Source organism: Triturus cristatus, chromosome 6, assembly GCF_964204655.1.
Source record: "Triturus cristatus chromosome 6, aTriCri1.1, whole genome shotgun sequence".
Classification (NCBI taxonomy): Eukaryota; Metazoa; Chordata; class Amphibia; order Caudata; family Salamandridae; genus Triturus; species Triturus cristatus.
Genome location: NC_140589.1, coordinates 398897495 through 398912781, shown reverse-complemented (window position 1 = coordinate 398912781; position 15287 = coordinate 398897495). Strand labels below are relative to the sequence as shown.

The following is a 15287-nucleotide window of genomic DNA, read 5'->3' as shown; positions in this document are numbered from 1 at the left end:
GTCGGCCAGTTGCTCACACCATCACTAGAAGGTACTTGTTGGGTTATGCAGGCTGCTGGGGAAATAAAAGACTTCACTATGTTAAAGACCTCCTTAGATATACTACCCGCCTTTAAAATTCAGGCTTCAAAGTATAGTTTTTTCTCTTTTTTAAATTTCTTTCTGATAATTTTTTAGTGCTAGGTTATGCTTTGTTTTGGCGGTATGGCAATAAGACTCCCTCCATTTCCTCTCTACGTGCTTTCACTCTAATGTGACTTCTCTCAGAGAGTTAGTGTACCATGTATTAGAGAGTTTGGTGCGACATGAATGTTATATCCGTTCCAGATAGCACTTTATAGTTTTGAAATCAAGTTTAATGTATAATCTGTTGCGGTTAACGTACCTGTTGGTATAACGGGTGCATTGATTAAAAGTAGTATTTGAGTATTAAGAACTTTCAACATATTTTAAAAAATACTTGTGATTATTGCATAGTGTATTTGTGACATTTTGCTTTACGCCCAACTCATCTGCAGGTGATGATTCTCCCAGAAATTTCAAGAGGCGACGCACTAGAAAAAGAAGGAAAAACGTAACTCTCCAGTGTCCCAATTATCCTAGTGCTGAACATACCCATTTATTGAAAGAGGAACAACCTATACAGACCAATAAATGTACAAAAATTAGCAAAAACAAAAAAAGAAAATTGAAAAAGAAGCGCCAACAGGAGAAGATGAAAGCTGCTGGATTACTTTTAAAAGCTACTTGTAGTGATTTCTTCTATCAACCAGAGGGAGATGAAAATAAAATATCAGACAATGAGGACATGGATAACAAGATGAATGAGATCTTGGATTTTTTGCAGGCAACAAAAGAAATCTATGTCGCAGACAGTAGGTGATTGTTTTTCCACATCTCGTGAGAATTGCAAGTTTATTTTCTAGCAGTTAACTCCATCTGATAAAAACTTACCGAGGAAAAATGTCTTGTTTTTAAAAGGGTATGTTTCATTGAAAAAAGCATTGTCGTGCATGTGGAAATTAGGTTTCTAACTTGGGATTATTGTAATCAGGGCAATGTTCCCCATTATGTAGTTCGAAATGTGTTTTTAGTTATACAAAATGGGTTACTATTCCGTTTTCTAAAAGAGAGTTGTACTCAATTTTGGTCAAACTAGGTAAACAATGTAATGGGAAACATTATCTCAATTATAGCTGTGAATAGTAGCCAGGCATTTTGTAATGTGTTCTCCAAGTGTGCTCATTTCAACAAATGATGGATTCCAAAGAACATTTGACAAACTATATTGCATAATAGTATTTTTAGAATGTGAACAATTATTTATGTGATTGTTTCCTTCTTGATATACAAATATACAACTAAGATTAAAGTGTTTGTATGTGGAATATTGGCAGATAAAATCTGGAACACATTTGATCACTTAGCTACGAAGGTACATTACCCTTTATCTGGGAACGTGTGGTTATGGTTAATTAAAATCATCCATCTCTGCTTAATTGTCAGTGAAACTGGTTATGAACAGAGAGAATTTCCATTAGAACTTTTGCTCTAGATTAGATTTATAGAATTCTTCATGCGACATTCAGAACATAAATCTGGTTCTCTCTACACATTGTTTATTATATTTCTAAAAGAAAAACGTGTCTATTAAAACGCAGGACTTTTGCTGAATGCCTGAGTGTGTGTGAGATTATGAATGAACAAGTTGCAATTCATAAAACACTCATAAATGTTTGTTACTTATGTTCACATCCTGATGCTGACGGGGGCAAATACTTTAATCTTGCAGAGATTGCTAGTGTTACTGGGCTTTAAAGACAAAGTCCTAATCAAGACTTAGGGCCTTATTATGATGGCGGTCGGACTTTTGTCCGACTGCCCTCATATCGGGGATGGGACCGCCCGACTTGCTGTCGGCGGTCCTGCCGTTGGAATTACAATGCGACCGCCTTCTAGGCTGTCGGAAACTGCATTTTTTGTATTGCGGCATGTGCTTTGGGCTGCAGTACAAAAAATAAACCTTTCGCATTTCTCTAAATTATGTGGCAGGCACCATCCAGTGCCTGCCACATGGTGCAGGAATATGTTGGGGGCACCATAGGTGCCCCCCAGGGCCATGGTCGGAGGGCCAGGAAGAAAGGGGGGCCAGATGTGTGTCCCCAATGTCCCATTCCACCTGCCTTTTCATGGCGGGCAAACCGCCATGAAAAGGCAGGCGGAAAGGGACATTATAATCCCTACGGCGGTGCCTGGCAGGCACCGCCACTATTGTAGGGAATACAAGTCCCTCCGACGGACCGACGGGGCTCCTTGAGCCTGTCTGGTCCATGGCGATCAGTCTCTCCAACCGCCAGCCATCCGCCTGCCATCCTAATGTGGCGGACGGGAATCGGCATTACGATGGCGGTGCTCCTGTTGGAACTGCGGGAAAGGTCAAATATATTTAGAACAAATCTGTACAGTTAGTAGTGGTGACTGGGAAGGAATGGAGACTGTTGCGGTTATTCTTTGCTTATTTAAATGTCCTTAATCACACTCTGCTTCCTTCACCAGATGCAAGCACATCATACAAAAACTAGTATTGTGCCTGTACTTTACTATATGGTTGTAATACTACTGGAAAGCAATGTATAAATATAATGTGCAGTAGATAGAGCTTAAAACGCTTAAACATCACATACACTCTCGCAAAAAATCGTTTTTTTACTCTTTCTGTAGGTAAGTCCAGATCATCAGGTCTGTGTTTACAATCTGTCCATGAAATATTACAGCTCCTGGAGAATCGGAAAATTTCTCCGTCTGATGTGGCATTTCTCCATCAACTGAAATCATTTGTAGTTCTGCAGGATACAGAAAGGGTCAATAGTTCTTTGGAAGTCTTCAGGGAACATTCTTCCATGCCTTCCGGTATGTATGACAAATTGCTGTCAGTAGAATTCATATTGTCCCATGTTATCTATTTATATATAAAGTATGTGAACTTTTCAGGACTTCCAGGGCAATCGTGGGTTAGTACTAGGCTCAGTCCATGTGAATCTGAGCCGATTTACCACTAGTGTCCTCAGGCTTGACCGTACTATTGAAGAGTCACCAAGGACACCTTTTTAGCACTTCACTGAACAGTCCAAAGCTTACTCAGGGAGGCAGCGTGGGTGTAGATGTTCGTCTCTCAATATACATAAAGAGACAATAAGTAACTTGTGGTTCAGTCAGTAATTGAGTTTAAGAAAAAAAGCATACTTTAATACTACACACAAACTGAGAAATTATTGTGCGCAATATGCAAAAGGCTTTTCTTAGCGGTACCTTCCCTTCATGATCTGAAGGCAGTCTCCTAAGGCAGTGTGTATTGGCCTTTAGTCCTATGGGGGAAATCTCAGTGGGGATATTTGGTGTTGAATCATGCAGGTTCGATCTTCTCTTGCTTACAGTCTTTTCCCTCTTCCTTCTCCCTTCCAAAAAAGGTGCACTATTTCCATCTAGCTCAATCTCATCACCACAGTAAGTTTCAGTGCGGCAGTTGTTGAAGTCTGTGTGAGCAGGCAGCGCCTGCACACAACTATGCCAGCATACGCAAACCTGTTCAGATGTTGTGCCATACATAGCCCACCATGCAAGGACGATGCAGCCCCTGCATCAGCCCTGCCAATAAGCTATCTTCACACAATGACTGCTGGTGCACTTCACCTCAGATAAGTTATGGCATGACAAGCTAATCTGATCTGCACTTTGGGTTGCATAGCTCACAGTCACAGAGATCTTGCTGATCGGGTCTTCCTTTGTCCTAGTCTCAAAGCCTGCCTTTCAAACACCCATGTTGCAGTGGTGACACTCCTCCAGATGATCTTGGCCTTCTCTTGGCCCTTGGAGTTTTTCTTGTCAGTCGGACAATGTCTGTCCATTGTAGTCGTCCTGGCAGTTTGTCACTTCTTGGTGCTAGACTGTAGCATGGAATTCCCTTCCTGTCGAATTCCAGGACTCCCTCATCCACAGGTATCAGTGCAGTATTTACTGGGGAGTTTCATCCGGACCGTACTCGCAGTTTGTTGGTGTGGGTTGCGGCCCGTGCTGCAGGAGAGACATTGCTTAATTTCACCTGGACTGCTTGCATCCTTTGCTTCTGTGCAGTATCTTCATCATGCAGTGGCACCTCTGATGCCCCTCCAGTGCAGTCAGTCAGCTCTGTTGCATGAAGTAGGTTGTAGACTGTTCCTATTAAACGGATAGTCAACTTTCAGTTTGCTGTTCTCAAACCTGACAAGGAGAGCAGGTGGTCAGCACCCCAACTCTGGAGTTAAAAAGAATCTTCCCATCACCACTGATGTGGGAGCTCAGGCTTGTAATCAGAAAATGTTGGTACACTGAATTGAATTTTCTGTCTCATCATTATACTGAAGTTGTAGATAGTCTTTGTTATTCCAGCACTTCAGCACTTCAGTTCTGTAACCGGTTGTAGGAATTGACAATATTTTGCTTGGGGTACCCCAAGATTTTTGCCCTGTCTGGTTTTGATATCTCTAAACTCTTTGCACTTTGCCCCTCCAAAACCAGTAGTAAAGTGCCTGTGCTTCCCTTTAAATATGGTTGAATTGGTATACTCCTAATTGGCATATTTAACTTACCTATATGTCCCCTAGCATATGGTACAAAATGTACACAGGGCCTGTAATTTAAATGTCAACAGTGAACTTCAGCACTTATTGTGCCTTCCGCTACAGTGGCAGCGTAAACCTGGCTTCAGACCTAACATTGTAGCTTGACATTAGACTTTACAAAAACTGCAGTTTCACCTGTGAAAATAAACCCTTTTGACCGGTCTAAACCTTCCTTTTAAATAGGTCACCCCTATATAGGCCTAATAGTCCATAAGACAAGGTGCATGGTATTTAAAAGTAGGATGTGTAGACATTTATTGTTAATGTCTTTGCTGTGAATAGACCCTAAAACTACTTTCACTGTAGGAATGCTGACTGTCTAATCAAGAAACACTGGGAATCAATATTAAAAATGAATTCTGCAGTTCAGGGTTGGGACCAGCTGCAAGCCTCATTAGACCTGTATTTTTCAATATTTATTAAACACCCTATTCAATGGTGTAGTGGGATTTTAAATTATTATTAAAGAAAATGTACATTGAAAGTTACCTTTTCACTGCCTAATGCCACTAGAGGCCAATTTGTTTTAGCACCGAGCTGCAGTCCTTTGAGTACTCAAGCCTTGAATGAGGAGTAAAAATCGCTTCCACATCAGAGACAAAGGCATGGGTGTGGGAAAGTGTGTTTGTTCGTGGCCGACGGACCATTTGGCTGTGCCCATGAACTTTGTTTACTTTAAAGGGGTCTCCTCTGTCACTGGCATGTGACTGAGGACACCTGGACAGGCCCTTGCTTTTGTTCCCTCAGTCGGACAGGAGCCAATCCCAGTATTGTTTTATATGGACCACAGATAAGGGACTGCTCATTTCCCTGGCCACACCTTTGGGGTGGGTACACAGGCTCTGCACAATGTGAGAAGGGTTTCTCCATGTTGTATTTCAACAGAGACGAGCACTGGGGGATTTGTTTGTAGTAGAGGACACAGAAAATGCTACAAAATTGGATAGGTATAACACTTAGCAACACCATGGGTCAGGGAGGAGCTATGAGTCACCCCCTCCCACAAGCTGGTGCCACTCATAGATGTGGGATTACCAGTACTCCCTCTGAACACTAATGGACATGAGGAAGATCAAAAAAGGATCGATCCTGCTTTGTGAGACCCAACAGGATGCCTGACGTACTGGACATGCTCCCTTTTGTATCCGGCTGAAAGAAGTGAACTCCAAATATAATAAGGCTGACCCCTTTTCAAGCTACAGGGACACAACAAGCTACAAGAAGGCTTTCCTGCAACTGCCCACCTGACCAGTTCAAAATGGACCTGCTGTTGGCCCCTACTGGACTGAGTCCTGTCCCCCAAGTTCTGTTCCTGGCTGTTTGGGGCTGGACTTCTCCTACCTCCTCTGAAAACCTGGGACTAAAACAATTTGGCTTCAAGACTTCTGGAGGACAGGGACATACTAGCCAATCCAGCCAAGCGTGTTGCTACTGAGCTGAAGATTTAGGTTTCTCTCTTTCAAAGCTTTTTCTCGGCAAATCCTCATTTGTAGGACCATGCGGAGATGGTAACCGGCTTCGTGGAGCACTCTTCAGCTACAGTCTGCAGCCTTGCCCCACTGGAGGAATTCATGCTCCAAAAAGTGACTAAGTGCTTAACGACGAAATCTTAAGTGTGCGAAGATGCTAAAAGTAGCCTACTAATGAGGGACCTTCTCTGTGTGCAAAATTATAATTTCTCCTGCTCAGGGCATTCCTACCAAAAGCCAGCTGCCTCACTGGGGCCACGTCTAACAGCAATCAAACCTCGTGGATTCTTCCTAGGCTACAGCCTGCTGCATTGCCCTGCTGAAAATTTGCAGCTTCCAATTTTGAGACCAAAATCTCCAACCTGATCGAATGTGGTCCCTGTATCCAACCAGCGCTCTGTCGAAGTCCGTCTCAACGCACACCAGGGTAATGAGCTCAGGTTAATTTAGTGGCTTTAGGGGTTCACCCTGACCATGACTGCCCTTATTACTTAAAGTGGGTTGTCACTCCCCTTAACTAATAGCCCAATTTCTTAGACAGCTTATGGCTTGTTTTGCAATTTTAGTTTTCTACATAGACTGGTCTAGACATGGTTTTGTTACAAGTGTGAGCAGGAATGCAGATGGAATTTTGGAGTACCTTCTCAAGAGCAATCCAAAGAAAAGATGCCAATGGCAAATAAAGCAACCCCACTTAACTACCGCTTAAACCATGGGCGGTAGCTATTTCCAGAAAAATGGGCCAAGAAGCAGTAGGGGAAAACTCCCTAGGGACCCACTGTATTGTTTGTTAATTCCAACAACCCTCCTCTGTCTGACCCACTGAAAAGGGTCCTGGAATGTTCTAGGGGGAGCCTTGCTTTATGTATCTCCTGTTTGGGCTTTCTGGTCAGGCCTGCATCTCTTCGGTACCACCAAAATATGCCTGATGCAAAAATGAAATCGATTGTGGTCTCAGCCACACGTACAATTCGTTCTCCACATGCATCTTCCACACACAAGTAGCACATGCAAAATGTACACACAAGTAGCTCATATACACCCAACATACATACTCCACATGGATGGTCAAAGAACCCGTTTATAGGGGACTGGTTCAAAAAGTTGAAACATGCTGGAGAGGCCGGTGGGCTGCTGAACCAAGTAGGCAACAGGGAAAGGGCCTATCTTGTCACTCTGTTTAAATGCAAGGGCACACAATGTGCCCTTTAGATCACACAACCCTGCTCTAGGTTTCAGCACATACCATGGAAAGACCTCAGTGCACATGCATAATCATTGTGTGTGTTGAGGCGGGGAACAAAAACACTGCAGCTTGCTATTGGGACTATGATATAACAATACCGCGAATCTGCTTAACATCTTCCTGTGAGTATTTCACTGGACTTTAGGCCAATGACTCTGATGCTAACCCCACTCCTTCCCTTTTAGTTAAATAACATTTGTAATGAAAGGGAGGGGGGGGGGGGTGCTAGAAAAGAAACACTCCGTGAGCATCTCTGTCAGCTGACCTCAGGAGGATGGACTGGTGAAAGGTAAAGTTCATCAGTCTGCAATGGACTGATTAGTAACTCCCTTAATCCTTTAAGTCAAGTTACCATTAATTCAAATATACTTGTGTACAACAGGCTGTAATGACTTGTGAGTAGAAGTAGAATGGCTTCTAGGTTATGAATGCGGAGAGGCTGCAAGTAGCTCTCAGGCAACTAGGATACAGTTCAGAAACCAAATAAGATTTACCCCCAATAGTAGAGACCCCAAGAGCTAGGATTACTTGGAGTGTCTAAAGCTGGAGCAGAAATTCCAGAATAGCAATAAGTAAAGCTCAGTATCTGTCGAAGGAATGGTTAACCTGACCTGCCCTAACCACCTTAGTGAACGAAAGGGAAGCAAAACAAAAATGTGCAGAGAATGCAGACAGTGAAAACTATGTGACCGAAATAGAGAACCCATCAACAGCTGTTGCCAGGCGACGTGTAATACTGTTGCTGGTGCTCAGCTCGTTCTGACCAGAAAGTGTCTGGAAACATCTGACTCATGCTCCCTACTTTTTATGGAATGTTCTGTCAATTTCCACCATGCCCCAGAAGTGCTGCTCTTTGTTACCCGGTGACTGCACCCTTCTTCACCTCCTCAGCCGTCACTGTACCATCTGCCACAGTCTCCAAGGCCGGCCCATAGCAAGCTTGTATCATGAAAAACTTTCCAGCATCCCATCGACACTGGATTAAACCCCTTGGGAACATAAACACCAGAGTTCCTGACACAACCGCACATCATCTTGACTGATTAAAATTATGAATCATTGCATTAAAAAGAGTTTCGCTGGAAATATAATCAGTCGGGCACCGTGAAAGTAGAGTATGTAAAAATGTACAATATGCCTTCTTCCTCCTTCGTTAGACAAGATTTCAGACATAGAGTTCATCTAGCTAGAATACCGGGCGTCTGTATCTGTATATACCTTTTCTTTGATCTTAACCCTGTCGTTATGATATCCCTTGATCCCATTTAGGTAGTGTTTCATTCTTATTCTGAGATATGTGTTTTTTTCCCCTTAGACATATAGATGTATTATAAAGCTTGCAGCAAGACAAGATTTTACTCAGTTGTCACCGCATATGGCCGTCTGTTTGACGCTTGGATAGTATATGGTTTTGTGCACTTCATCATTTTCTGTAGCCCGTTATGAATATAAGGCTGTAGTAGATTCCTTGACGATATAAAGCTATTCTTTAACTGCAGTGCGTCTGCAAGAAGGATTTGCTTTCGATGCTCTGCATCAAGATAGCTTAGTGACCTTTTTACACACAGATTTTTTTCTTCCAAGGAGATTGTTGCTGCCATGCAGACTCCTGTAGTTTCCGTCTCCTGAGCCCTTCCTTTATACCAAAATTCATTACCTTAGGATGTGAGGTGCGAGTATAGCATTTGAATCTGGCTACTAATCATTTCTCATACTCTGCCATCCTTTTCTTTGCTTTTGACTCAGGGATATTTTGTTCTTGGACTTCATTAGCTATCCTTTATGGTTGATATTTGAGCAGTACACCATTTGTGTTATTTTCCTGGTTAGGTTAATACCGGAGGTAAGTATAAGTACGTTCTGGATCTGTTCTTTATAGCACAGTTTATTCTTTACACAGTTTATTTTCACTATTTTGTGGTGTATTTAAACTGGGATTTATTCACTCTAGTACGTCATCCCTTCTGAAACATGTTGTTATGTGTTATATCGGTACCCCAATTTAGGCTCAAGTAGCAACCTAACCTTTCCCCTATATTCTCCCCTACCAGTACACTACCTAACGGTTCTTAGGACTGACCTTTTACCTAGTTACGGTACTGCTTACAGGACGTGGGGTTTTTCCTGAAACCTAGCCTCATCCATTATGCATGAGGATTCTAGGAAACTCAGCAGGACTACCATCTCCTGCTTAATAACTATGTATAAGGGTCATTCCTTCCATCATCCTAAGTCCGACATGACCGAGCAAGGTAGAACCCCTGAGGGTACAACTTTGGGTATATAAACTCAATATCTTTGCTGAGGCAGGAAGAGGAGAAAAGTACTTTCATTCTGACACACTGACGCGATGTATGGCAGTATATCTATTTATGAGCCATTATATGTGATTCTTTTGTTTATCTTGAGGACCCAGCTCTGGGACCTGCCCCCTCCTTTTTTCAGTTTTGGCTTTTAGCATAAGTGCGCCATGAAGAAGGTGCGACTATGATTGTGGTGTTTACCAAAACGCACGTCTGCGCATGCTAAGAACTGAATGTGAGGCCCAGAATATTTGACCGATTCAATCTCATTCTAATGTATTGATTAGACTACTTGACCAATACAATTGTACAAGAATGTGATTATGTATTAAGAACTAGGACACGTACCAATGCTATTTAATATATGATTGTTTTGAAAAGTATTCCTAGAGAAGTGGAGGGATCTCTACTCTGGTCCATGCTATACTTTAAATCTTTATTGTTTTTCTGTATTTGGTTTATTGCTAATTGAAGTAATGTTGTTGGAGGAAGGATGCATGTGACATGAATATGTATGTATGTATGTAGTTCTGATTAGGAATATGAGTGTGTGGGGTGGAGATTTTTGGAGGTTTTCAGAATGAAAATGTTACTTTACTGTATTTCTGAATATTTAGTCTATATTCTGTCAGACACCATGTATGTTTCTTACCATTTATGTGACAATTATTCATATTTAATACTGAAGATTTCGAAATTAAATAAGATCTATTTCCTTATGACAGAAGTATTTTTGATATACATTGTCTGAATCACATGACTCTATTGCGACTGTGATCTTTTCCTAAATCATAGTGAGATATTCCGCTTGATTATTAAATCAGGCAGGTTACTTTTGTGTAGTATATGGTTGTCCTCCAGCTAGCCATAATCCTTACTAAGATAAGTAACTTGACAAACAAGTCAACAATAGCCAACACTGTGTAAAATAAGTAATAAAGTGTGGCTTTATCAAACAAAAAGTAAAACTACTGGCATATAGCAATTGCAAGGTAAAGTCAGTCAATGCAATGCGCACAAAGACCTATTTACTGTAAAACAGTACTACTCACTTGCCAGAGACAGCTAGACTCATAGGCACCTACTCTGCACAGACACAGCAAGCATCAACAATATACCACTAGAAAGGAAACACAAAAGAATGTTACACACAAGACAACTCAATACACGTTGTGCATAAATCCAAGGAGAATTTCACACACAATCAAACCTAAGCAAAATAGTCTGCTATTATTATAGCATTTCCAAAAAATGCATTCATGCAGGGCTATGATACTCATTTGGAGTAAGCATTACAAAAACCCTTTTCTTACCAAATACTTGCAACTGCACAAACTGCAGATCTACCAGTGCCGAAACTGCAAGCATGAGTCACACCAAAGGAAAACAAAAGCTTTGCACTAGAATAAAAAGAAGAATTAAAACATTACGATAACACATGATGACAAGAAATAAAACAGTTAACATTATAGAACACTATGAAGTCTGCCCATCACCATTCAAATGCCAGCCACACACATAGTCAAATGCCAGTCCATGCTCACCGCCAGGCAAGCACCACAACACGCTCACCACCTGCCAAGCACTTGTCCATGCACACTGCCAGCCAAGCACCATTTCACACAGACCGCCAGCTAACCACCAGCCCAGACACACCGCCCGCCACGCATTAGCCCACACATGCCACCAGCCACGCCTTAGCTCACACACACCGCCAGCCATGCGTTAGCCCACACGCACCACCAACCACGCGTTAGCCCACACACATCCAGAACACGCAGGCCGTCAGCCAAACGCCAGTTCACACAGAAACTGTTTTTGGTGTCTAATGGTTTTCTGTCCCCCTTGGCGCAGATGGGCCTACAAATATGGCCAATCTGCCCCCAAGGGTGGCAGAAAAGGCCAAAATACATGCCCCAAAAAAGGCGAGCGACCTTTCCCCAAGGAGTCACTCCGCAACATGCCCAGATAAATAAATCCCTGGTGGCTAGTGGCTTCTGCCCTGGTGAAAAAAATATGGCTGATCTGCCCCAAAGGGGGCAGTAACATCCAAAATGTTTGCCCCATAATTAAGGGGAGCGACCCTTGTCCAAGGGGTCACTTCCCAACAAAGCCAAATCTATTATTCCTTGGTGGCTAGTGACTTTTCCCCCTCTTGGAGGCAGATAGCCTAAAAATATGTCTATTCTGCCTCTAAATGGGGCTGAAACAGCTAAAATACATGCCCCTTATAAAGGGGAGCGACCATTGCCCAAGATGGCTGAATCATTCATTCCCTGATAGCTAGTGGTTTCTGCCCTTTTTGGGGTCAGATTGGCCTAAAAATGAAAGATCTGCCCCCAAGGGGGTGGGGGGGCTGCAGAAATGGTCAAAATATATAGCCCCTGACTAGAAACGACCCTTGCCCAAGGCGCCGCTCCCCAAAAAATAATGTTCATGCAAACAAAATCCCTGTTGACCTAGTGGCTTCTCGACCTAAAAATATATGGTAGATCTGCCAAAAAGGGGGGGGCAAAAACAGCCAAAATATTTACCCCCAAAGGTGAGTGACCCTTGCCCAAGGGGCCGCTCCCCAAAAGCAGCAGCATCACTCCTCTCCACCTGCGATAGTTCAGCTGGAATGCACTGCAAAGAGACATTGAGGGGAAAAAAAATATTCTTTTCTTTCCCCTCGATGCCTCGGAGCACTCTCCAAATCCCTCCCCCCCCCCCCTTCCAGGAGGTGAAACTTACCTCCTTCTACACACGCTGGAAGCAAATGGCTTCCAGCGCTTCCCCGCCAGCTTCTGAAGACATTGGCGTGCCATGGCCGAGGGCGGAACCGTTCCATCCTCTGTACTGAAGGAGATAAAGGCCTGAGTGTGTAAGATCTGTGTAATTTGAGGACTGCTGATGTTGTCCGATATCTAAGCTTGAAAGACTTTTGTAGCTTAAGGATCTAAGGGGTAAAATTGTGTCCCAAGCTAGAGCCTTTGCGATCTATGTAACATGTACAATAAAGTTGCTGTCGGGGGTCTGAGTCTGTATAAACTGTTTACCTGGGAGATGGCTTAGAGGCGCTCATTGAGATCTCTGCAACCTGAGGAATTGCTCCTTGCCCATTTAAAACCTATTTAACCTTAGGATAGCTTTCTTGTGTGACGCCGGAGTCCATATTAAGATTTTAAGTAGTGTTCTGAGACTCACAGTGCAAGATATCTTTTCATAGTCTCTCAGCTCGTCTTTTTAATACCTCTTTGCTAGGAGTATCTCACTAATTTCTCCGGCTTTAGAAAAGACACCCTCTTTTGTACATTGTTATCCCAGAGACTGGCAATAGTTGTTGAACTACTTTTTTCTCCTGGAAATGATCCCCTGTATTTGCACTTTTTGACCAAATTGGCCCTTTCTACAGTTATACAGTTTCAGAATTTTCTTTATCCCTGTATCACTTGTATAACCCCCTGAACAGATAGCTGGGTGACCCCAGTGGAGTGGCCTGCCATTTGCATTCTTTCACATGTATTTTCCAGCAGGCATCTTTCAAAGCTTGTTTATTATTTATCCATTGCAACCAGCGCTGGAATTCGATAGCATAGGGTCTTTAATGTTGCTTTTATGACCTCTGCTCTTAATGCACAATTGCCCTCAACATAAGCAATCACAGGCATGTCACATTGAGCTCACAGCAGATAAGAGTCAGTTTTTGGTAGTTGATGGTAAGAAACGAGTTGAGAAGATCAGCATAGGTTTTTTGGCATCTATGATCAGATATCTCTGCCCTAATTAAACAGTTTCTTAACAAGATGTAAAGCATGGTGGGTTTCAGAAGCTCGCACCACCTGAAACCCGCATGACAACTATCTTTCGTCTCCACAGATAATGTTTCAAGATTTTTAAAACTGGTGTATTAAAGATCAATCCAAATACTTAAGATGCTTAAATAAGAGTTCTTATTACCACAATATCTGCTGAGAATTGCCATTACTCTTCGATTCAAAGTAAAGTCATCCGCTGTGTTCTAATTATCGCAGGCAAGAGTGCCTCTATTAATATGGAGGTGACATAATGTGTTACTGGCTTGTATTTCAGATGGGCTGTATAACCCCTACATGTCACCTTGGTCTCTTTAACTATCCGTTTTACCTACAAAGCTGCATGTTATGCGCTTCAGTATGTAATTCTTTTGACTTTGTGCACAGTGACCTTGGTAAGGCATTGTAGTTCTCAGCAGATAGATTACTGGTAACCATTTGGTGTATCCTTTACAATACTTACTTTAACTAGTTAACGTAACAGCCAGACTCCAACAAATTAGGAGAATTTTTAAATCTACGTTTAGTATCACCTATAAGTATAACAAGTTTTTATTTTACTAAATTAGTTTAACTTGTATATGTGCTACAGTATTGGTACTTCAAATGGAGAAAAAAATGAAGAGCACATTGTGTATTTGTGTTGAAAATGTTACCTATTGTGCTGATTACCACTGAATCCTCGTGCTGTAGGATAACACATTTATTTTGTAAAAAATAAGAAATATTTAAGAATGTGTTTGTGACCTTGTTTAACAAGTACATAACGCTGTTGTGTTGTCCTTTCAGAGCACCGCAGCGTACTCTCCGCTCTCTTCAACTACTGGATTACAGACATTCTACCAATAAAGGACGAGAAATAAAGGCCCATGCATCTATATGTATTTTCTTAAGATTTTCTTAAGATTCAACACGAAAACATAAAAGCAAATGGAACCTGGATGTAAAAGAAAATGAACTGTTGAATCAACGTTTTTTGATTTTTTTTTCAGGTTATTTTTGTGCCTGGTGTTTTTTCCTTAAATCTTAGTTATCCTGTTTAGACACTGTATTTGCCAACAGATTCTGGCTTGGCTCTCTTTCCATGCACATTCTCACAATTCTTATAGAATGACTTAAATAGATCACATATATTCATAGCAGATAGGTATTCCCTAGCCCATTCTACATGCCCATTTCCATCCCTGGTAACATAGAATGTACTTAGTACTATTTGCTCTGGCTTGAGTGATGTCATTGTTTCAGTTTAAAACGTCATGTTGTGCAGATGTATGTATTGTTTATAGAACACCAGTTAGCAGCAGTGGCACATTTAGTGTTATGCTTTGGAAAGTAGCATGTAACTAAGTGCATAAATGTAATGGAAAAACTGATACACCGGAGTGTCCGCTATTGTCACTTTCAAACACCATTTTGGGCCTAGTTGTACCATTCAGTTTTTATATTTTAAATGATGCATCAGCAGAGGTATATAAGGATGCATGATATCTATAACGACATGGTGTCGAAATCTCTCGTATCCAACCATCACAAAATAGTTTTAAAAATAAATCCTTTGTACATGTAATCGATTCGGTTTTTCTTTCAAGAAATACTGCAGTGCTCCATAGATACATTTATTTATATTTAGCATATTTGTATAGCTGTAAATTATAGCTGTATAACAAACTAGAAAGTTTTCCATCACCAGGAACTGCTGATTTATCAAGCAATCAGTCAATCCACTTATTTATGTTTTGTAACTCTGATGGAGATCGACATAGAAAGTGCAAAAAAACAAACCTATTTTTACATTCATAATTACAACAATAGTATTT

General features: G+C 41.7%; 1 protein-coding gene across 2 annotated transcripts in view; it reads left to right on the top strand.

Annotated features, from left to right (window-relative positions):
• ERICH1 (glutamate rich 1) overlaps positions 1-15037 on the top strand; it is a 91486-nt gene extending 76449 nt beyond the window's left edge. The window contains exons 4-6 of one of the 2 annotated variants that reach the window (XM_085610805.1): positions 519-875; positions 2722-2910; positions 14260-15037. In XM_085610805.1, coding sequence (XP_085466931.1) covers positions 519-875; positions 2722-2910; positions 14260-14333 — 620 coding nt within the window. In that variant the 3' untranslated portion in view covers positions 14334-15037. The remainder of the gene's footprint in view (positions 1-518; positions 876-2721; positions 2911-14259) is intronic. The other variant, XM_085610806.1, reaches the window with a different exon arrangement.
• Positions 15038-15287: the final 250 nt, after the last annotated feature.